At 56.7% G+C, this 21,815-nt stretch overlaps 1 protein-coding gene across 2 annotated transcripts in view; it reads left to right on the top strand.

Annotated features, from left to right (window-relative positions):
- The window catches only part of RSU1 (Ras suppressor protein 1), a 149,608-nt gene that overhangs the window by 41,447 nt on the left and 86,346 nt on the right, over positions 1-21,815 (top strand). For both annotated transcript variants that reach the window (XM_068146389.1, XM_068146388.1), the window contains 2 exons: positions 1,210-1,292; positions 1,556-1,670. In XM_068146389.1, coding sequence (XP_068002490.1) covers positions 1,210-1,292; positions 1,556-1,670 — 198 coding nt within the window. The remainder of the gene's footprint in view (positions 1-1,209; positions 1,293-1,555; positions 1,671-21,815) is intronic.

Below are 21,815 nucleotides of genomic sequence, written 5' to 3'. Positions count from 1 at the left end.
ATAGAACCACAGAACTGGCAGGCTTGGAAGGGACCTCAAGGCTCAGCCAGTCCCAACCCCCCACCTCCAGCCTGGCTGCAAACACCTCCAGGCAGGAGGCTTCCACCACCTCCCTGGGCAACCTCTGCCAGGCTCTCACCACCCTCCTGGGGAACAACTTCTTCCTCACAGCCAATCTCAATCTCCCCACTTCTAGTTCTTCTCCATCCCCCCCAGTCCTGTCCCTCCCTGACACCCTCAAAAGTCCCTCCCCAGCTTTCTTGGAGCCCCTTTAAGGTCCTGGAAGCAACAATATTGCAGTGCATACATGTCAAAGGGCTGCATTGTGCTTACCTGAGCAGCTTGAACTGTGGCACTTTGTGGATTTCAGTGATTCTGTCACCTCTCTGGGCTTGGCAGTGTGCTGAAGGAGCTTCAGTGAGCAGTTAAGGTGAGGGGCAGGGAAGCAGCATTGCTCCTGGAGAGGTTTGGTGACTGCAGCCAGGCAGGGAGAAGTTTTAGACAGAGGGAAGTTATTAAAATGGTCACATGGAATGAAACAGAAGGAGGAGGAGGAGGTATAAATGGCATGACACACATGGAATCTCCTCTGGTGGGGAGGAGAGGCTTGGCTGCCCTGAGCATCTTCCCTCCCGCTGCACCCAGCAGTGCTTTGTGAGGCTCCATGGCTGATTCTGAGCTGCCCTGAGTGCTCCTTCAGTAGCAGCAAGCTCCATGGCTCTGCTGCATCACCTCCTCACTGTCAGTTTCAGAGACTAAGCATGGAAATGCCAAACTGCACCATCTGAGCCTTCTGCATTGCTCTCTTTGAAGGTCTCTTCCCAGCACTGTGCTGTGCTTCCTGTAGAGCTTAACAGAGATGTCCAAAAAATGGTTTTTAATCCTTGCTTAGGATGCAAATTGATTTAATAACTAAGAATTGGGGATAATGAGGAGCAATGACTGTATTCTGAGAGGCTCAGAGAGTGCTGCCTTGGAGGCTGTTGATTGTGGCAGTCCCTTTGACTATAGATGCTTTCCTGCCCTCCCCAGCAGTACAGTCTGCCACTAAATCTAAGTTTGACCTGCTTGTTATTGTTGTGAGCCCTGGGCATGTCAAAGGCTTCTCCCCCAGCTGGGATTATTAATCAGAGCTGACTCCCTGTCATTGATTAGGTCTCAGGGGGTGGGGGTGTGCCCCCTGTTTACCCAGTGCTGTTTCATTTGCAGCCACCCTGCGTGCACTCTATCTAAGTGACAACGACTTTGAGGTCCTGCCGCCAGACCTGGGGAAGCTCACCAAGCTGCAGATAGTAAGTCATTTATCTACATTCTGGGGCAATCAATTGGCTTCTGCAGCGCTGCTGGGAGTGCAATCCACTCAAGTGGAGGAGCTGAGCAGGCTGTGTGTGCAGGGATAGACTGCTGCACCAGGAGCTGGCCCTCGCTGCCCGCCAGACGCTGAGAAATAAATTGGGAGGGTTGGGCGCTGAGGAGAAAGCTGGGGGCAGGGGGGCAGAGTTCTGGCTGCTCTGTGGCCAGCAAAAAGTGTTCTGACTGCTTTGTGTTCTCTTAGCTGAGTCTCAGAGACAATGACCTGATATCACTGCCCAAAGAGATCGGTGAGCTCACCCAGCTCAAGGAGCTTCACATCCAGGGAAACCGTCTCACCGTGCTGCCCCCAGAACTGGGTAAGGCTATGGATGAGCGTCTCACTGTGTGGCTGTCCATGCACTGGGCTTCCTCTGGGACAGAACTGCCTCCTAAACTCTAGCAAATGCTTGTGCTTAACTTGTCATTGCCACTACATTGACTGTCCCCCGAGAAACACTCCCTTCTTTCACTCAGAAGGGACCAGGAGGTGATGTCTGGTTGGTTTGATTGTTATGTTCTCCATGTGTGTTGGTGCACCTGAGTGCCAGTCCTGCTTTATACAGCAGATCATGAGCCTGGGGTCTGCAAAGCTGGGCCCGTGCCTGCTGGGTGTTGAGATCGCTGTTTGGGTCAGCCAGAGTTAGAGCAGGCAAAGATGAGAGCAGTGAAGTGGCTTTTGTGTGCCTGTTCCCATAAGGCACAAGCTGGGTCAGCCAGGGAGTTCAGTGACAGCAGTGTTGTGCTTCTGTGTTCCAGGAGCCTCTATTTCTTAGTGACCTGACAGCTCTCTTACTTCAAGCAGTGCAGCTGGTTGCTGTACTTGGCATTTGTGATGTTTGCCATTCAAATATGGTTCCAAGTGGCTTTTTTCCCAACCTCTAAGGTGGAGTTTTCCTCTGAAACTGCAGCATTGATTTTGCTGCAGTGCTGCCCCAGTGATGCCATTGTGTGTGGGGCAGGGGCTGCAGCAGCAGCTGTGCCTCCTTGCCCAGAGCCAGGGCTGCATTTCAGATCTAAGCTTGTGTGGTGGTTTAGGCTGGGTGCTGGCCTGGATGCCACTGCACAGAACACACCTGGGAGGTCATAAAATACCTGTGTGGGGAATGAGGTGGCTGCAGCAGCCTGCTGCTGGAGCACCTCTTGCACAGGGTTTATTCCTTCCTGCTTGGCCTGGGACACAGAGGAGCTTCTTTGTTTCTGCTGGCACCTTCCAACTAGTAGCTGCTGAGCCTCAGAAGAAGAGTGGCTGAGGTTAGCATGAAGCTACATTATTTGTGGTCAGCCTCTGGAAGCATGTGGCAGCTGTGTGCAGAAACGTGCCAGCCTGCAGCTCGTGCTTTCTGCTGTCCTTTTGTGTCTGCTTTTTTGGTGTGGGATGAGGGAAGATGCTTGTTTGGACTCTGCTTTGTTTCCCCACCCTGGTCTCTTTGCCTTTATCAGTCCAGAGGACTATTTGATGCTGAGTAATGGTGTGTTTGTTGTTTTCTCATTACCAGCAGATGAAGGTTGCTCTTATTTCCTTGATTTCAGATGCTTGCTCCTTGACACAGGTGCTCTTTCTTTAGCTTTCTGTCAAAGCCATATTAATTTATAAGTGTCTTTGGACAACAATAACATTTCAGAAGCCTGTAGATACTGTGGATGTACTTTTATGTAGCTTCCTAAATTACAGCTTTGCTTCTCTCCAGAAAGTGGAAGATAAATGCTGCACTGAGTCTAACCACCTTCTGTGGCTAATTAAATGTTCTAAACATACTGCTGCCTTAAAGCACAACAGCACAGTCACTGGAGAGGGTTTTGCCATCATTGTCCAGACCAAATGGAAACATTTAAAGCACAATTCCTGATGTTTATTTTGCACTGACTTCTGCTTGGCAATGGCCAAGGGAGGCATTTCTCCTTTTAGCTAACATTTGTCAGCATTCTAGAAGGAGAGCACAATCTGGTAGAAGCAGCACTTCTGCTTTTGCCCCACCTGATCAGGATGAGTGCCTTGACACAGTTTAAGTCCCTGGCACCTCCATTCTTTTGCTATTCTGTACATTTATGGAATCATAGAAGGGTCTGGGTTGGAAGAGATCTCCAAAGCTCATCCAGTCCAACCCCCTGCACTCAGCAGGGACATCCTCCACTGGATCACATTGCCCAGAGCCATCCCCAGCCTCACCTTGAGTATCTCCAGGGATGGAGCCTCAATCATCTCCCTAGGCAACCTGTGCCAGTGTTCCACCACCCTCCTGCTGCAGAACTTTTTCCTCACATCCAATCTCAATCTGCTCTGCTCTAGTTTGAAGCCATTGCCCCCGGTCCTGTCCCTGCAGGCCTTTGCAAACAGTCCCTCTGCAGCCTTCTTGTAGCCACTTCAGGTACTGGCAGGTTGCTATTAGGTCTCCCTGGAGCCTTCTCTCCTCCAGGCTGAACACCCCCAGCTCCCTCAGCCTGTCCTCATAGCAGAGCTGCTCCAACCCCCTGAGCATTTTTGTGTCCCTCCTCTGGACTCTCTCCATCAGGTCCAGGTCCTTCCTGTGTGGAGTGTTCCAGAGTTGGCCCCAGCCCTGCAGGTGAGGTCTCCCCAGAGCAGAGCAGAGGGGCAGGATCCTCTCTCTCCATCTCTGGCCACACTGCTTTGGATGCAGCCCAGGCTGCCCTTGGCCTTCTGTGCTGCAGTCTCACACTGCCTGCTCCTGTCCAGCTTCTCCCCCACCACATCCCCTTTTCCTCATTGATTTACCAGTGTTTCCTGATATGGTCTTACCCAATGCTCAGTTGTGAGCAGCTGACACTCTATTGCAGCCCATGCCATGTATAGCCCCAGCACTACCTCAGCTGCTGAGCCCAGCCCAGGTGTTGGGATCTGTGTTTGTAGGGAGCAGTGCAGTGCAGGTCTGGAGCTGCACTTGTGCATGTGCAAGCACATCCACTCTGCACTGCACTGCTCTCACTTGGGGATCAAACACATAAGTCAAGATATATGGAATGAGCTTTAGTAAGTGGAGCACCAGGCGGGGCTTTGGAGGGCTTGCCTGGGATCAGGGAGGAGCAGGTCAGTCAGGTGTGAATCTGCTGAGCTGTTAGAAGCAGCCACTTGATCTCTGCAGCCCTGCTGTGCCTCCTGCAAAGCAGGGCAAATTGGAGGAAGGAGGCTTTGCAGAGAGTTTCTAAGTCTGCCAGTGAATGGTGGTGTGTGAGTGCTGCAGCCTAATGAAAGGTCTGCTAATTCCATAGCTGCCATCTGAGGGGAAAACTTTCATCAGCTTCCTGAGCTCTCCCTCCTACAGCTTTAAAATTGAATTAGAGTGTGAGGAGCACTCTCCAGATCCTTGGTGCTGTGCATGCTGGATAAATAGCTTTCAAGGAGCAAGGCCTGTTGGCATTAATTGGAGGCACTGCTGTTCCATTTCAAGTAATCAACCTTTCCTCTCTCATTATTGCTTTCATAATTAAAGGTGCTGAAGACAGGCTCAGTTTGGGCACTAATGGACAGCATTGAGTCACAGAACCACAGAGTGTTAGGGGCTGGTAGGGACCTCCAAAGCTCACCCAGCCCAACCCCCTGCCAGAGCAGGAGCACCCAGGGCAGCTCACACAGGAACACAGCCAGGCAGGTCTTGAACATCTCCAGAGAGGGAGACTCCACAACCCCCCTGGACAGCCTGCTCCAGGCCTCTGTCACCCTCACAGTGACAGAATTCTTCCTCCTGTTTCCATGGCACTTCCTCTGCCTCAGCTTCCACCTCTGCCCCTTGTGCTGGCATTGGGCATCCCCCAGCAGAGCCTGGCTCCAGCCTCTGGGCACTCCCCCTGCACACCTTGAGCAACAGCAAGGAGCTCACCCTCAGGCTCCTCCTCTCCAAGCCTAAGAGCCCTCAGCTGCCTCAGGCTCTCCTCCTGAGGAAGATCTTCCACTGCCTGCAGCAGCTCTGTGGCTCTGCGCTGGACTCTCTCAAGCAGTTCCCTGAGGTCCTTCTTGAGCTGAGTGGCCCAGAACTGGACACAATATTCCAGCTGTGGCCTCAGCAGGGCAGAGCAGAGGGGCAGGAGAATCTCTCTGACCTACTTCCCGCAGTCCTTTAAATGCCCCCCAGGATGCCCTTGGCCACCAGAGCACATTGCTGGCTCATGGTCAACCTTCCATCCACCAGGACCCCCAGGTCCTTCTTCCCCTTCACTGCTCTCCAACAGCTCAGTCCCCAACCTCTCCTGCTCCATGAGGTTGTGCTTTCCAGGTGCCAGACTCTCCCCTTGCCCTTGTTGACTTCCATTAAGTTTCTCCCTGCCCATGAGTTGCTCATTTAGCAGGGAGTTGGGCACGGTCCCAAGGCTAGAGTCAAACAGTGTATCTGGGTGAGGAGAGTCATAGGCTCATTCAGGTTGGAAAAGACCCCTGAGATCTCCAGGCCTCACCAGTAGCCATACTCTGCCAAGTTCACCACTAGACTCTATCCCTGAGTGCCACATCTAAACGACCTCCAAACACCTGCAGGGACGGTGACTCCACCTCCCTGAGCAGCCTGTGGCAGTGTCTGAGCACTCTTTCATTGTGACCAGCCAAAACCTCCCCTGCTGCAGCTTGAGGCTGTTCCTGCTTGTTCTAGCACTGATTTTGTGTGAGAAGAGACCATCATCAGCCTCTCTCCATTGTCCTTTCAGCCACAGCCTCCTCTTCCTCACACTAATCAGTCCCAGTTCCTTCAGCTGCAAGGGGAAGAGTAACTTAAACTGGGTTTTAAGGGCAATGGAGATCAGTGCAGAAGAAGGCCTAGAGAGCATGCCAGGAGGAAAGGAAAGGCCTCAAGCAGGCACTGGGATCCCAGTTTTGGAATGGAGAGAGAGAGAGAGAGCAGTGAATAAAGCCTGCAGCCTGCTCTCGGTTTCCCCTGATGGGATGGAGCGTGGCACACACCAGTAAGAGGGCTGGGGGAGATCAGCATTGTCTTCCTCTGTGTTCAGCAGAAAATACTCTTTGCTAAGTCAAGAGACCATATTCTTGCCTAGGAGGCCAAGAGAGGGCTGGAGGAGGGCTCCGGTGCCGGGGTGGCCGTGCGCAGACCCAGCGCCGGCGGGCGAGGAGCGCAGCCCGCGGGTGGGCAGCGCTGCAGCTTGTTGTGATCATCTGTCTGCAAAATCCACTGCTGAGGAATGGTGGTGGGCAGCCAGGGATAAACTTTAAAGAAGCACTGGCATTTTTTTCCTTAGCATTGAAAAGGTTATGTGCTGCATTGCGAGACAAATAAATCATGATTCACTGCAACAACAGAGTTGCAGGCAGTTACATAAATTGCCAAGGAAGCACTAAATCTGTCACTTTGTGTATTCCAACCATTTAACAATTGGAATGGGGTTGGGAAAGGAAAGCTGAGTAGAGAGAAGAGCTCTGTAAAGTGGCAGATGCAATTAGTAAGATCAACGATGGTGTTTGAAGCGTGGTCATCGGGGTGGGCCCGTAGGTGCCACAGAAGAGATGCTCCTAAAGGGTCAGGAGTGTAAGGGCAGTGTCTGGTGCAGAGTATTGCCAGAGCTGTAGCTGCCTGTGATTGCCACCCAGAGAGTGCTCCAGCTTAGCTGTGCGCCTGAGGGGCTAATCTTAAAAAGCCACAGTGGGACAGGCAGAGGGTTGGGGCTGCTTGGCTTGGAGAAGGCCCCAGGCAGACCTTAGAGCAGCCTGCCAGTACCTGAACGGGCTACAAGAAAGACCTTTGACAAGAGCTTGTAATGGCAGGACAAGGGGCAATGGATTGAAGTTGGAGAAGAGGAGACTGAGGCTGGAGATTAGGAAGAAATTTGTTCCAGTAGGGGTGGGGAGGGACTGGCACAGGCTGCCCAGGGAGGCTGTGGCTGCTTCCTGCCTGGAGGTGTCCAGGGCCAGGCTGGATCGACCCTGGAGGCGTTCAGGGGGAGATTGGACGTGGCACTTGGTGCCATGATCTAGTCATGGGGTCTGTGTTGATAGGTTGGATTCGATGATCCTCGAGGTCCTTTCCAACCTAAGTGATACTGTGAGACTGTGATACTGTGGATGAGGCCTTGAGCAAGCTGGGCTGGTGGGAGGTGTCCCTGCCCATGGCAGGGGGTTGGAGCTGGATGATCTTTAAGGTCCCTTCCAACCCAACTCAGTCTATGCGTTTTGAACCCCAGAGTCTAGTGCTGGTGGTGCTCATCCCCTGGCCCCCACACCCTGTGTGCAGGCAGGGCAGGCGGCGCCTGGCCGTGAGGGGCAGCAGCTCTGGGCTCTCAGGGGGCACTGTTCATTACTGCCCTACTTCCAAACTTGAATGCTGCCACCAGTGGCTTCTAAGTTCATCAAAGGGCATCTGCTTTTACCTGAGGAAATTAGCAAAGCTGTGAAGGGAGATGCACATAGGTTGGGCTCGATGATCTCAGAGGCCTCTTCCCCCGTGGTTAGTTCTGTGGTGTTTGAGAAGTGGAACATCCTCTCTGAAAAAGAGAGAGAAGCCCTTTGATGGTGCAGGCAGCCCTGTCCCTCCTGAAGGAGGGTGAAATGTTTTGTACCTTAAATCTGCCTGCCAGAATGGCTAAGTAAATCTTCCATGCTTTTTGAGTTGTGAGCAGCTAAATTACATTCTGTGGACTGGCTTTAAATAGAAAGTTCAAGGAATCCTGCCAGAAGTTTCAATATCGCCATCACAGGAAGGCATTTGAAAATGGAAGCTTTGGAAATGACTCCCAAATACCACACCACAGAAAGTAGCTGCTGCAGTTATTTGCTCAAGTTAATATTAATTGAAATAGCAGTGTCCTTAGGCAGTTATGGAGTGCAAACACAGGAATCACTCCCTGCACATAGATAGCTCTCTGCTGAGTGCACTGGAGGTCAGGGCCCAGCCTGCCTCATTTGGGTGACAGTCACTGGCCATGAGGCAGCAGTGCCCAGGGGCCAAGAAAGCCAAAGGCATCCTGGCCTGGGTCAGAAGCAGGGTGGGCAGCAGGGCCAGGGAGGGGATCATCCCCCTGTGCTCAGCACTGGGGAGGCCACAGCTGGAGTGCTGTGTTCAGCTCTGGGCCCTCCCTGCAGGAAGGACACTGAGGGGCTGGAGCCTGTGCAGAGCAGGGCAGGCAGGCTGGAGAAGGGCCTGGAGCCCCTGGGCTAGAGGAGGGGCTGAGGGAGCTGGGGGTGTTGAGGCTGGAGAAGAGTCCCGGGGCACCTTAGAGCTGCCTTCCAGTGCATGAAGGGATCCTACAGGAAGGCTGCAGAGAGACTTTTCCTGAGGGTGTCTGGAGCCAGGCCAAGGGGGAATGGTTTGAAGCTGAGGCAGAGCAGGGTTAGAGTGGAGCTGAGGAAGAAGTTCTTCAGTAGGAGGGTGGTGAGACTCTGGCACAGGCTGCACAGGGAGGCTGTGGCTGCCTCCTCCCTGGGGGTATTCAGGGCCAGGCTGGATGAGGCCTTGAGCAGCTGAGTCTGGTTGAGAGGTGTCCCTGCCCATGGCAGGGAGTTTGGAGGAGATTCTCTGTGAGGTCCCTTCCAGCCTGAGCCATCCTGTGATGATGATTCTGTGAATTTGCCAGTGCATAAACAAAACAATTTGTTGTCTAGGACTGCTGATGTGCTATGGGTTAAGGAATAACAGAGCATGTACATAACAGAATAGGTCATGGGCAGGTTATTGATGGAAGAGAGCTCTCTCTGACAAGTGGGGAGTGTTCCAGTTCTGTTTGTCACTTTAGGCTTATTTTAAGTTTAAAAATGAAAAAACCTCTCCACCCCCACCCCTTACCACTTTTGATGCACACAGAACCCAGGCTGATTCTCCAGAGTTCCTGCAGGGAGTCCAGGTGCCTGCAGAGATGACCTCCCTGCATCCCACTCTATGCACAGGGATGTTTTCTATGCCCCCCCATTCAGGCTTGCACCCCAGGCCTCCCTTTCTGCAGCTCTTGCCAAACTTCCCAACATCCTGTGGTCTTCCATTAGTCCTGGAGATTAGCAAATCCTCCTGGTGCATCTCAGGTGAGCACAGGCTGTGTGGAGCCCTTGCTGGTGCTGGCTGTGCCCTGGTGATGAGTGCCATCAACAGCAGCAGCCTGCTTCTGTCACAAATACTTCCTCTCTTCTGGTGGAGCTCTGCTAGGCAGGGGTGCTCTCATTGACATTGTCTTGGTGGTAATTTGGTTCATTTCAGTTGTTTCACAGGATTGTAGAATCACAGAATGGTAGGGGTGGGAAGTGAGACCATCCAGTCCAACCCTGCCAGAGCAGCATCACCCAGGGCAGGTCTCACAGGAACACATCCAGGTGGGGCTGGAAAGTCTCCAGAGCAGGAGACTCCACAATCTCTCTGGGCAGCCTGCTCCAGGCCTCCAGCACCCTCACACCACAGACACTTCTCCTCATCTTGAGGTGGAACCCTGAGTTCCAGCTTGTACCTTCTGTTCCTTGTCCTGTCACTGGGCACCACCCCAGTGCCTGGCACCTTCACCCTGACCCCCACCCCTCAGCTATTGATAGACATTGATCAGATCCCCTCTCAGCCTTCTCCTCTCCAGACTGAACAGCCCCAGGGCTCTCAGCCTTTCTTCATAGCTGAGATGTTCCAGTCCCTTCATCACCCTGGTAGCCTCCTTTGGCCTCCCTCCAGTAGATCCCTGTCTGTCTTGACCTTGACCTGGGGAGCCCAAAATGGCACAGTATTCCTAACTAGGGCTGAGTAGAGGGGGAGGAGAACCTCCCTAGACCTTAAGTGTAAGGTCTAGATGTAAGATGTTAAGTTTGAAGTACTTAAGAGTGGTTTGACTCTTCTGGGTACTTGGCAGCCTGTATTTGAGTGGATGTTTCAGAGGTGAGGGACAAAAGCAACGCCATAAATCCTTCTGAATTAGTGTTTGTAAATGAACTAGGTTAGGGTCTGGCAGGGACTCTTTCAAGAGAGAGCACTCTGTTGAGTTCCCAGGCCAGAGGAGTTTGTGAGATGGGACAGAATCCTCAGTGCATTTCAGAATGAACTGGGATGCTGATCCTCTAAGCCTGTAAAACTTCCTCTGCCCTTAAAGTGTTTCTCATGTTGAACTGCTTTGGCACTGTGCTAGTTCCTCCTGTTCCCCTCCTCTGCCTGCTGTGTTCCCTGGGTCTCCTGGCTGGGAGCACTTAGCTGGGGCTGTTGTTTGCTCCCTGGGAGCCTGGCAAGTGCCAGACCTTTGTTCCCCAGCAGGGATGGAATTGAGGTTTCCAGCCCAAGGTCTCCCCTTTCACAGACAGGCATCCATGGACCCTAGCAGTGCTTCTGGGAGAGGATCCCTGCCCTGTGTGGGGGGTAAGGAATTGAATCAAGTCAGAAGGAATTGGAAATAATTTTAGAAAGAATATAGGAAACATTTTGCAGCAATTTCTTGGCTTTTTGTCACAATGCTGTTTCTGCTGCCACCCCCCTTAGCTGCCCACACCATGGCATCAGCCAGGCTGGTTGCCTGGGTAGCTGCAGGCTGCGTGTGGTGGGGTTTGGCTGTTGGAAGGCTGTGATCTGCCCTGGGGAAGGGCAAGGCCTTGGAGGGCATTGTTTGGCTTGCAGTGCCCCCTGTGCTGTCCTGGGTGAGCTCCTGCTTGGTGGCTTTCACCTGGCAATGCTGGCACTTAGCCTGCTACCAGCTGCACTGCCGAGCCAGGTTTGGAGGGTGGTGTGAGGGTAGAAATTCCCAGGGCTCTGCCCTTGCTCCCAGAGGGTGAACCCCTGCTGCTGTCTCCTGGCCATGGAAATACAGCCAGCCCATGCCTGTGTTCTGCCTGTGCTCAGTACCTCAGACATGGTTTAAGGGAGGAGTTCTCCTTTCCCAGGCTCCATCTTCAGTCCTGACACATTATGGAGCAGAGGTCTCCTGGTGCCAGGCTCCCTGTTAAGCTTTGGCACAGTGACCCTTGCTGACCTTTGCTATGGTGCTGTGGGTGCTACAAGTGTCTTAGGATGAATTCCCTTTGTTTTAAGCTCTCTTTTGTGACAGGATGAGAGGAGGACAGTGCTGGAGAGTAAATCCCTCTTCCAGCAGAGTTGTAACAGTGGTAGCTGAGGCAATGCCAGTCTGCCCTCTGCCACTTCTGAGACAAGGGTAAAGAATTCAAGATTTAGTTGATCTGCTTTTACTTTTCTTGACTTGCAGCTGTGTTGCTTTTGCTGAGAGTTAGAGCAAGTGGAGTAGCTGTTCTGTGATCACACAGACTTCCCTGCCCTTACCAGGCTTACCTCTCAAGGGGAAGAGTGAGAGAGGGCTGAGCTGCTGCTGTCTGTGACCCCAGAGCACAGGCCATGGCTCTCCTCTGCAGGTGGAGAGAAGCTGCAGTGATGCAGAATAAGGCAGCTCAGTTCATTGAAATAAATCCACACTCACAGAATGGCTCAGGCTGGAAGGGGCCTCAGAGATCATCTGCTCCAACTTCACCACCGTGGGCAGAGACTCCTTTCAGCTAGATTTGGTTGCTCAAGGCCTCATGGAACACTTCTAGGGAGGAGCCATCCACAACCTCCCTGGGCAACCTGTTCCAAAGTCTCACCATCCTGGTACTGAAGAACTTCTTCTTCAGCTCCAGTCTAGCCCTGCTCTCCCTCAGCTTCAATCCATTCCCCCTTGTCCTGTCTCCAGACACCCTCATGAGGTGTCATGAGACTCATGAGGGGTCCCTCTGCAGCCTGATGCATCTCTGATGCTTTTCTGTTTGCAATGTCTTTGTTAAACTCCTCAGTTACTGAACTGACACAGAGATCAGCTGTTGGTGTATTCAAGGGAGCATTCCAGTTGGGGTCATCTAGTCCACCCTGCTCTGCAGTCAGCAGGGACATCATCCACTGGAACTCTTGATTGGAAACTCTGACTTACACCTAAGGAGTCTGTAGAACAATGAGTGGTGTTAGAATGTCTGCACTCTCTCTTCTCTCCCTGCAGTCGAGGATGGGCTTGGGCTTCAGTCTTTGGCTCTCAGATTGCTCCTTCAGCCTTCACTCACCCTGGGGCTCCCATCTCAGGCTCACAGGTGGGGCTGCAGACATCCTTGTCTGTGGTCAGGAGGAAGCCTTCCAGCCTGCTGCTGTCTGATGGTGCCCTGGAGTATGTCTGCTTAATTTCTGTGTACTGAATCTGACTCCCTGGTGTGTGAGACCTGAACCTCCTCCCCTGTCAGGTGACACCACCACACATGCTGTTTCAGGGTTCTCCAGTGACACTGTTAGACCTGATGCAGTGCAGGAGTGAAGGGGCCAGGGGGCAAGAGTGTTGCTGGGGCTGATCTGGTGGAGGCACTTCAGTCTGGGTTTAGACTTGCTAGTTGTTTACTTTGAGTGATTAATCAAACTCATCAATAAGCAAATGTATATTTTGGACATATGCTGTGCAACTGTGGGTTTGTTTGTCACACTGAATGTTTCTGTGACTATTTCTGCTGGTTCCAAGACTCAGTTGCACTTCATTTATTTATGCCTTTCCTCTCTGTTGTCTTACTGCTGCCTTTTAACTAATGCTGAACTCTCTTCTGTTACCAATCCTTAACAAGTGACAGAGGTCTCCAAGGAGGAGATGGTTTTACTTTGGTTTAGACTTCATAGACTCATAGAATGATTTGGGTTAGAAGGCACCACTAAAGGGCATCAGGGACATCCCCAGCTAGATCAGGTTGCCCAGAGCCCTCTCCAGCCTCACCTTGAGTATCTCCAGGGATGGAGCCTCAACCACCTCCCTGGGCAGCCTGTTCCAGTGTTCCACCACCCTCCTGGTGCAGAACTTGTTCCTCACATCTAATCTTAATCTCTTCTTCTCTAATTTCAAACCATTGTCCCTTGTCCTGTCACTGCAGGCCTTTGGGAACAGTCTCTCTCCATCCTTCCTGTAGCCCCCTTCAGGCACTGGAAGGTTGCTATTAGGTGTCCCTGGAGCCTTCTCCAGGCTGAACAACCCCAGCTGCCTTGCTGATGCACTGTGCAAAGTTGGTATAAAAGTTAGCTTCTGGTAACACTTTATGGTGTAGAAATCTGATGAAGGCACAGAGTGTACCCCCAGCCAGTTTGCTGGGAGGAGTGGCTGACACCCAGAGGCTGTGCTGCCATCCAGTGAGACCTGGCCAGGCTGGAGAGCTGGGCAGAGGGAGCCTCATGAAGTTCAACAAGGGCAAGTGGAGAGTTCTGCATCTGGGGAGGAGCAACACCATGGACCAGTACAGGTTAGGGGTTGACCTCCTGGAGAGTGTCTCCATGGAGAAGGACCTTGGAGTGCTTGTTGGTGAGTTCTGCATGGGACAGCAATGTGCCCTGGAGGCCAGGAAGGCCAGTGGTGTGCTTGGGTTCATTAAGAAGAGTGTGGCCAGCAGGTCTGGGGAGGTTCTCCTCCCCCTCTACTCAGCCCTGGTTAGACCACATCTGGAATATTGTGGGCAGTTCTAGACTCCCCAGTTCAGGAGGGCCAGGGAACTACTGGAGAGACTTCAACAGAGGCTATGAGCATGCTGAAGGGACTGTGGAGGATCTGTCTGAGGCAAGACTGAGAGCCCTGGGGCTGTTTAGTGTGGAGAGGAGAAGGCTGAGAGGAGACCTGATCAATGTCTATCAATAGCTGAAGGGTGGCTGTCAGGAGGATGGAGCCAGGCTCTTGTGAGTGCTGGCCAGTGATAGGATGAGGAGCAATGGATGTAAACTCAGTCACAATTCCATCTCAGCATGAGAAAAAGCTTCTTTGGTGTGAGGCTGCTGGAGGCCTGGAGCAGGCTGCCCAGAGAGGTGGTGGAGTCTCCTTTAGGGGTCTTCAAAACCCTACTGGACATGTTCCTGTGAGACCTGCCCTAAGTGGTCCTGCTCTGGCAGGGGGCTTGGACTGGATGATGTCTGGAGGTGCTCTCCAAGCCCTACCCTTCTGTGGCTGTGTGCAGTTTTGTGCTGCACATAGATTTCAGGACACCATTCACCATCAGTTACTCTGGGGTCATTTCTGTGATGCAGTACTCATGGTGGTTCTTCCCCCCTCGTGCTCTAGGATCTCTCTCTCTGTCTGGAGACAAAGCACATGCCACAAAAGTAATAAAAAGTGTAAGCCCTGTGGTGTAAAGCAAATCTGGAGCAAGCCAGGACAGCCAGCTCTTTACATACAACCTAAATTGCAGTGTAGTGTGGGGCACTGAACCCTGCCTTAGTGCTTCATAAAAGAGGGTTCAAGAGCATTTATATCTAAATAAGGATATAAAAGTAATTTCATTCCTCCTGTCCTTACATGCAAGAGTGGCAGGGTGAGACCTTTGTGCTGGAGAAGGGAAGAGCACTGAAATGCAGCCTGGAGAGCTGCTGCAAGGGCTGCATGGGGGGCTGGGGGCTGGGGGGAGGGCAGTGCAGTGCTGCTGGCTGGCAGCTGAGTCTGGGTGCCAGCAGGGCACAGAGGTGGAGTTCAGCATCATGGCCACTGTGATGGAGCTCCAGCAGGGCTGTGTTTGGAGAGCTGCAGAGGAGCACTGCTCTGCCATGGCTCAGCTGGGGTGGTGTCTCTTGCTGAGTGCCAGGGTGTCTCAAATGCCAGACTTGTTTAATGACTTCATTTCACCTTTACATTTTTGGAGGCATTTCAAGTGCTGCCAAGAAGTGTTGGGGTGGAAAGGACAAGTCAGGTCTGTGTTCATCCTGCTCTCCTGTTTGCATCAAATGAATGCCCACCTACCCTGGAAGCACACTCACAGAATGGGTTGGGTTGGAAGGGACCTCAAGGATCAGCCAGCTCCAACCCCCTGCCATGGGCAGGGACACCTCCCACCAGCCCAGCTTGCTTAAGGCCTCATCCAGCCTGGCCTTGAACACCTCCAGGGCCCCATCCACAACCTCCCTGGGCAACCTGTTGCAGTGTCTCCCCAGACTCACAGGAAAGAGTTTCTTTCTAATCTCCAGTCTCAGTCTCCCCTCCTCAACTTCAGTCCATTCCCTCTTGTCCTGTCACTACAAGCTCTGGTGAAAAGTCCCTTCCCAGCTTTCCTGTGGCCCCTTTCAGGTACTGGCAGGCTGCTCTAAGGTCTCCCTGGAGACTTCTGTTCTCCAGGCTGAACAGCCCCAACTCTCTCAGCCTACTCAGGCTTAACAGTTCCTTCACTGCACATCCATGGGGTGGATGCTGTACACTCTGTATGTCAGAAGGCCTTCATCGTTTAATCTGGACAGTAGGAAACATTTGTTCCCAGCAAGAGGGTCAGATATTGGCAGAGGCTGCCCAGGGAGGTGGTGGAGTCACCAAGCCTGGAGGTGTTTAAAGGTCATTCACATGTGGTGCTTGGGGATATGGCTTAGGGGTGAACCCTGCAGAGCAGGGTGAATGGTTGGAGTTGGTGAGCCCAGGGGTCCTTTCCAACCTGAATGTTTCTGTGATTCTGATCACCCTGACACACAGAGCTGCACAGCAGAAGTGCTTGCAGGCCAGGTTTGATGGCCAGAAGGAGCCTGGGAAGTCTGAGACAGCTTAGTGACAGCAGCAGGCAGCATTGTCACCGGCTCTAGCACTGCCTGTGAACATGACTGTGAGAGGCAGCATTTCATTTGCTTTTATGAGCTCTTCTCTGACCTTTGCAGGTAGTTGAGGGAAATATGGATGTTCACACAGGCCACACTTTATTTCAACAGCAGCCAGGGGAAAGAGCAAGAAACACTAACTAAATGCTTAGGTGAGATGCAGGGCAGATTTCTGGAGGGAGCTCCAGGGAACCTGCAGCTGCCTTTCCCCTCCAGTGTCACTCAGAAGGGGGGGCACCCAGAGGCTTACAAGATTCCCCTTTGTCCCCCCAGGGCTGTGGGAGCTCCAAGTTGAAGTGGAGGTCAGTGGCATTTCCAGCCAGTGGATGGCACAAGCTAGAATCTATTCAAACTATGCGTGGTTTGGGGTTGCCCTGGGCTTTTCAAGGGTGTGTTGTGGTGTACATCCATTCACTGTAGCTTCCAGGTGGCAGCTCATAAGATTTGTGCAGCAGTTTCCAGGTCTGCACAGCTTACTAGCTGGGCATAGGACCAGGTTGGGTTTTATGGGGTTAAACACAGAAGTTCACTCACACTGCTCCAGTCAAACCTCATGCTTCAGAGCATCTTTAGATACTGCTCTCTTCTCCCAGAGCAAGAGGGAATGGCCTCAGGCTGCAGCAGGGCAGGGGTAGGCTGGACAGCAGGAAACATTTCTTCCCAGCAAGAGTGGTCAGAGATTGGCAGAGGCTGCCCAGGGAGGTGGTGGAGTCCCCAAGCCTGGAGGTGTTTCAAGATGGTTTGGATGTGGTGCTTGGGGCTATGGTTTGTAGAGCAGGGTCAGTGGTTGGACTTGGGATCCTGAGGGTCTTTTCCACCCTGAATGTTTCTGTGATTCTGTGATGAGTGCTGACATGGGGGAAGCCAAGGTCAGGTATTTGTAAGCCCACAGAGCTGGATGCTTCTAGAAGGCTTTTGCTCTGTGCAGATTCTCCACAGCAGTCAGCTGTTAGACCTCTGTCTTCGCTCTTTGCTTTCCACACCCTTCTCTGCCCAGTGTCCGCTCCCTGCTAGCCATGGACCCACTTTGCATTCTTCTACCTGGAAATCGATGTCTGCCCAAGCCACAGAGCTTAGAAAAAGCATCCTTCAGGCTTGCAAAGGAGGAGGGTCTTCAAGCAGCTCAGACCTGGGCTCTGGGATGTATTAGAAGTGTGCAAAAGTAATTGGAAAACCATTTCTGTGCTCCTGGCAATGGAGACTGCTGGCTGGCCTCGAGGGCAGCCTTCTCTTACCAGAGGCAGGTGCCTGCAGTGCATTTCAGTGGAGCTGCTCTCTTTCAGTAGGCAAAACAGCAAGAACCTGAAGTCTGCTATGAGGGAGGAAGTGCAGTTTTAGTCTTCTAGTTATGTCAGATTCCAGGGACACAAGCAAGGGTCTTTAGTAGGTCGATGCACAGGGAAAGATCAAACCAGCAATGACCAATGCAAGCTCCAACCCTAATTCATTTTGTGACTGAGCCTTCAGTACTGGTATTTACTGGAGGCAATTCTGTGTGTTGGTTACTGAGACCAGCTGAGGGCCTTGCTGTGAGCAGAGCAGGACACTTCCTACAGGCCTGGGGACGGCGTTCTGCTGATGCTGCTGTTGGGCAGCATGCATAAAGCAGCATCTGCTGTGGCTCCTGCCCTGGCCCAGGGCTCCAGCGCTGCAGGGAGGGAACAGCAGCACTGTGAAGCATCGTGCTGCTGCCAAAAACCTCCTAGGCAAGGAGGCTGTTGGTGAGGGGAACGGGAGACACCTGAAGCTGTGCAGTTGCAGAGCGCCCCTGCAGCCGGCAGGGCGGCAGAGCTGTTGTTTGGGCGGTGCTGCTGCCGTGCCCCGCTGCTGCCGTGCCCCGCTGCTGCCGCGCCCCGCTGCTGCTGCTGCCGCGCCCCGCCCCGCTGCTGCCGCGCCCCGCTGCTGCCGCGCCCCGCCCCGCTGCTGCTGCCGCCCCGCTGCTGCCGCGCCCCCGCTGCTGCCGCGCCCCGCCCCGCTGCTGCTGCCGTGCCCCGCCGCTGCTGCCACGCCCCGCCCCCGCCGCTGCTGCCGCGCCCCGCTGCTGCCGCGCCCCGCTGCTGCTGCCGCGCCCCGCTGCTGCCGCGCCCCGCTGCTGCTGCCGCGCCCCGCTGCTGCTGCCGTGCCCCGCCCTGCTGCTGCCGTGCCCCGCTGCTGCTGCCCCCGCCCCGCTGCTGCTGCCATGCCCCGCCCTGCTGCTGCCGCGCCCCGCTGCTGCTGCTGCCGCGCCCCGCTGCTGCTGCTGCCGCGCCCCGCTGCTGCTGCCGCGCCCCGCTGCTGCTGCCCCGCCCCGCTGCTGCTGCCGTGCCCCGCCCTGCTGCTGCCGCGCCCCGCTGCTGCTGCTGCCGCGCCCCGCTGCTGCTGCCGCGCCCCGCTGCTGCCGCGCCCCGCTGCTGCTGCCCCCGCCCCGCTGCTGCTGCCGCGCCCCGCTGCTGCTGCTGCCGCGCCCCCGCTGCTGCTGCTGCCGCGCCCCGCTGCTGCTGCCGTGCCCCGCTGCTGCTGCTGCCCCGCTGCTGCTGCCGCGCCCCGCCCCGCTGCTGCTGCTGCCGCGCCCCGCTGCTGCTGCTGCCGCGCCCCGCTGCTGCCGCGCCCCGCTGCTGCTGCCGCGCCCCGCCCCGCTGCTGCTGCCACGCCCCGCTGCTGCTGCCGTGCCCCGCCCCGCTGCTGCTGCCGTGCCCCGCCCCGCTGCTGCTGCTGCGCCCCACTGCTGCTGCTGCGCCCCGCTGCTGCTGCCGCACCCCGCTGCTGCTGCCACGCCCCGCCCCGCTGCTGCTGCCGCGCCCCGCTGCTGCTGCTGCGCCCCGCTGCTGCCGCGCCCCGCTGCTGCTGCTGCCCCGCTGCTGCTGCCGCGCTGCTGCTGCTGCCGCACCCCACTGCTGCTGCCGTGCCCCGCCCCGCTGCTGCTGCTGCCCCGCTGCTGCCGCGCCCCGCTGCTGCTGCCCCGCTGCTGCTGCTGCCCCGCTGCTGCCGTGCCCCGCTGCTGCTGCTGCCCCGCTGCTGCTGCCGCGCTGCTGCTGCTGCCGTGCCCCGCTGCTGCTGCTGCCCCGCTGCTGCTGCCCCGCTGCTGCCCCGCTGCTGCTGCCGTGCCCCGCTGCTGCCGCGCCCCGCTGCTGCTGCTGCCCCGCCCCGCTGCTGCTGCTGCCCCGCTGCTGCTGCTGCCCCCGCTGCTGCTGCCGCGCCCCGCTGCTGCTGCTGCCCCGCTGCTGCTGCTGCCCCGCTGCTGCTGCCGCGCCCCGCTGCTGCTGCTGCCCCGCTGCTGCTGCTGCCCCGCTGCTGCTGCCGCACCCCGCCACTGCTGCCGCGCCCCGCCGCTGCTGCTGCTGCCCCGCTGCTGCTGCCGCGCCCCGCTGCTGCTGCCGCGCCCCGCTGCTGCTGCTGCCCCCGCTGCTGCTGCCGTGCCCCGCTGCTGCTGCTGCCCCGCTGCTGCTGCCGCGCCCCGCTGCTGCTGCTGCCCCGCTGCTGCTGCTGCCCCGCTGCTGCTGCTGCCCCCGCTGCTGCTGCCGCGCCCCGCTGCTGCTGCTGCCCCGCTGCTGCTGCCGCGCCCCGCTGCTGCTGCTGCCCCGCTGCTGCTGCTGCCCCGCTGCTGCTGCCGCACCCCGCCGCTGCTGCCGCACCCCGCCGCTGCTGCTGCTGCCCCGCTGCTGCTGCCGCGCCCCGCTGCTGCCGCGCCCCGCTGCTGCTGCCGCGCTGCTGCTGCTGCCGTGCCCCGCTGCTGCTGCTGCGCCCCGCTGCTGCTCCGCCCCGCTACTGCCGCGCCCCGCTGCTGCTGCCCCGCTGCTGCTGCTGCCCCCGCTGCTGCTGCTGCCCCGCTGCTGCTGCCGCGCCCCGCTGCTGCTGCCGCGCCCCGCTGCTGCTGCCGCGCCCCGCTGCTGCTGCTGCCCCGCTGCTGCTGCCGCGCCCCGCTGCTGCCGCGCCCCGCTGCTGCTGCCGCGCTGCTGCTGCTGCCGTGCCCCGCTGCTGCTGCTGCGCCCCGCTGCTGCTCCGCCCCGCTACTGCCGCGCCCCGCTGCTGCTGCCCCCGCTGCTGCTGCTGCCCCGCTGCTGCTGCTGCCCCCGCTGCTGCTGCCGCGCCCCGCCCCGCTGCTGCTGCTGCCGCGCCCCGCTGCTGCTGCCGCGCCCCGCTGCTGCTGCTGCCCCCGCTGCTGCTGCCGCGCCCCGCTGCTGCTGCTGCCCCGCTGCTGCTGCCGCGCCCCGCTGCTGCTGCTGCCCCGCTGCTGCTGCCGCGCCCCGCTGCTGCTGCTGCCCCGCTGCTGCTGCCGCGCCCCGCTGCTGCTGCTGCCCCGCTGCTGCTGCCGTGCCCCGCTGCTGCTGCCGTGCCCCGCTGCTGCTGCCGCGCCCCGCTGCTGCTGCCGTGCCCCGCTGCTGCTCAGGGCAGGGCCGGCCCTGCAGGGCTCGGGGGGGGTGGGTGGCCCCAGCCTGTGCTGTTCTGAGGTGTGAGTGGGGCCTGGGAGCTGTGTGTAAGGCTCCTGGATGTCCTGCGACTAGAGCAGGATCAGTCAAGCCCGCGACTGACAGCTGGAATGGTGAGCACAGGACAGGCAGCAGGCTCTGCTCCTGCCTGGCCCTGCAGCAGAGGCTCCATCCTGGGGCAGCTCTCACAGCTGCTCTGCTCCCTGGGGCTCGGCCTGGGCTTTGTGTGCCCCCGGGTGCTGAGGAGCTGGGGCAGGCAGGCCCCTGGGTATCCTGCTTCATTCCTGCCTATTTCCAATGGAAGCTTCATTGCTGTGTGGGCAGGAGCTGGGGACCTGGGGTCCCTCCTGCCCTCTGCGACAGCCACCTCCTGCAGAGGAGCAGCTGCTCTGCCTGCAGCTTGCCAGGGGGGCAGCTGCCTGCTTTCTGTGCCTGCTGGCAGCTTCCTGTGCCTGCTGCCTGTGCCTGCTGGCTGCTGCCTGTGCCTGCTGCCTGCTTCCTGTGCCTGCTGCCTGCTTCCTGTGCCTGCCAGGGGGGCAGCTGGCTGCTTCCTGTGCCTGCTGGCTGCTTCCTGTGCCTGCCAGAGGGCAGCTGGCAGCTTCCTGTGCCTGCTGGCAGCTTCCTGTGCCTGCTGCCTGCTTCCTCTGCCTGCTGCCTGCTTCCTGTGCCTGCCAGGGGGGCAGCTGGCTGCTTCCTGTGCCTGCTGGCAGCTTCCTGTGCCTGCTGCCTGCTTCCTGTGCCTGCCAGGAGGGCAGCTGGCTGCTTCCTTTCCCATGGGGGGCAGCTGTCTGGCAAGAAACTGTAGGTAGAGGAAAATGAAGTGATTGCTTTGCCATAGGGTTAGTTCTATTCTAAAAGTATGGATTCTAAAGTATTCTAAAGCTTCTCCTCCTCACGGTGCTCAGTGCTGCTCCCCGGCCCCTGTTAGCGCTGTGCTGCTGAGGGCTGCGGGGCTGCTGCGGGGGTGCAGGGAGGGCGCTCCCCGGCTGTGCCCTGTCCCTCTGACAGCACATTCCAATGACGAACGACTCGCTCAGTGAAGAACTTTCTCCTCACATCCAGCCTAAACTTCCCCTGGCACAGCTTGAGACTGTGTCCTCTTGTTCTGGTGCTGGCTGCCTGGGAGAAGAGGCCAACCCCCACCTGGCTACAACCTCCCTTCAGGGAGTTGGAGAGAGCAAGAAGGTCTCCCCTGAGCCTCCTCTTCTCCAGGCTAAGCAACCCCAGCTCCCTCAACCTCTCCTCACAGGGCTGTGCTCCAGACCCCTCCCCAGCCTTGTTGCCCTTCTCTGGACACCTTCAAATGTCTCGATGTCCTTCTTAAACCGAGAGGCCCAGAACTGGACACAGGACTCAAGGTGTGGCCTAACCAATGCTGAGCACAGGGCACAATGACTTCCCTGCTCCTGCTGGCCACACTATTCCTGATGCAGGCCAGGATGCCATTAGCCCTCTTGGCCACCTGGGCACACTACTGGCTCATGTTCAGGCAGCTGTCAATCAGCACCCCCAGGTCCCTCTCTGTTTGGCAGCTCTCAGCCACTCTGACCCCAGCCTGTAGCTCTGCATGGGGTTGCTGTGGCCAAAGTGC

Source organism: Melanerpes formicivorus, unplaced genomic scaffold (genome assembly GCF_026170545.1).
Source record: "Melanerpes formicivorus ecotype bairdi unplaced genomic scaffold, bMelFor1.0.p_v2 SCAF_13, whole genome shotgun sequence".
In the NCBI taxonomy this organism is placed as follows: Eukaryota; Metazoa; Chordata; class Aves; order Piciformes; family Picidae; genus Melanerpes; species Melanerpes formicivorus.
The sequence above is the reverse complement of the archived record's forward strand: the minus strand, read 5'-3'. Positions and strand labels throughout refer to the sequence as shown.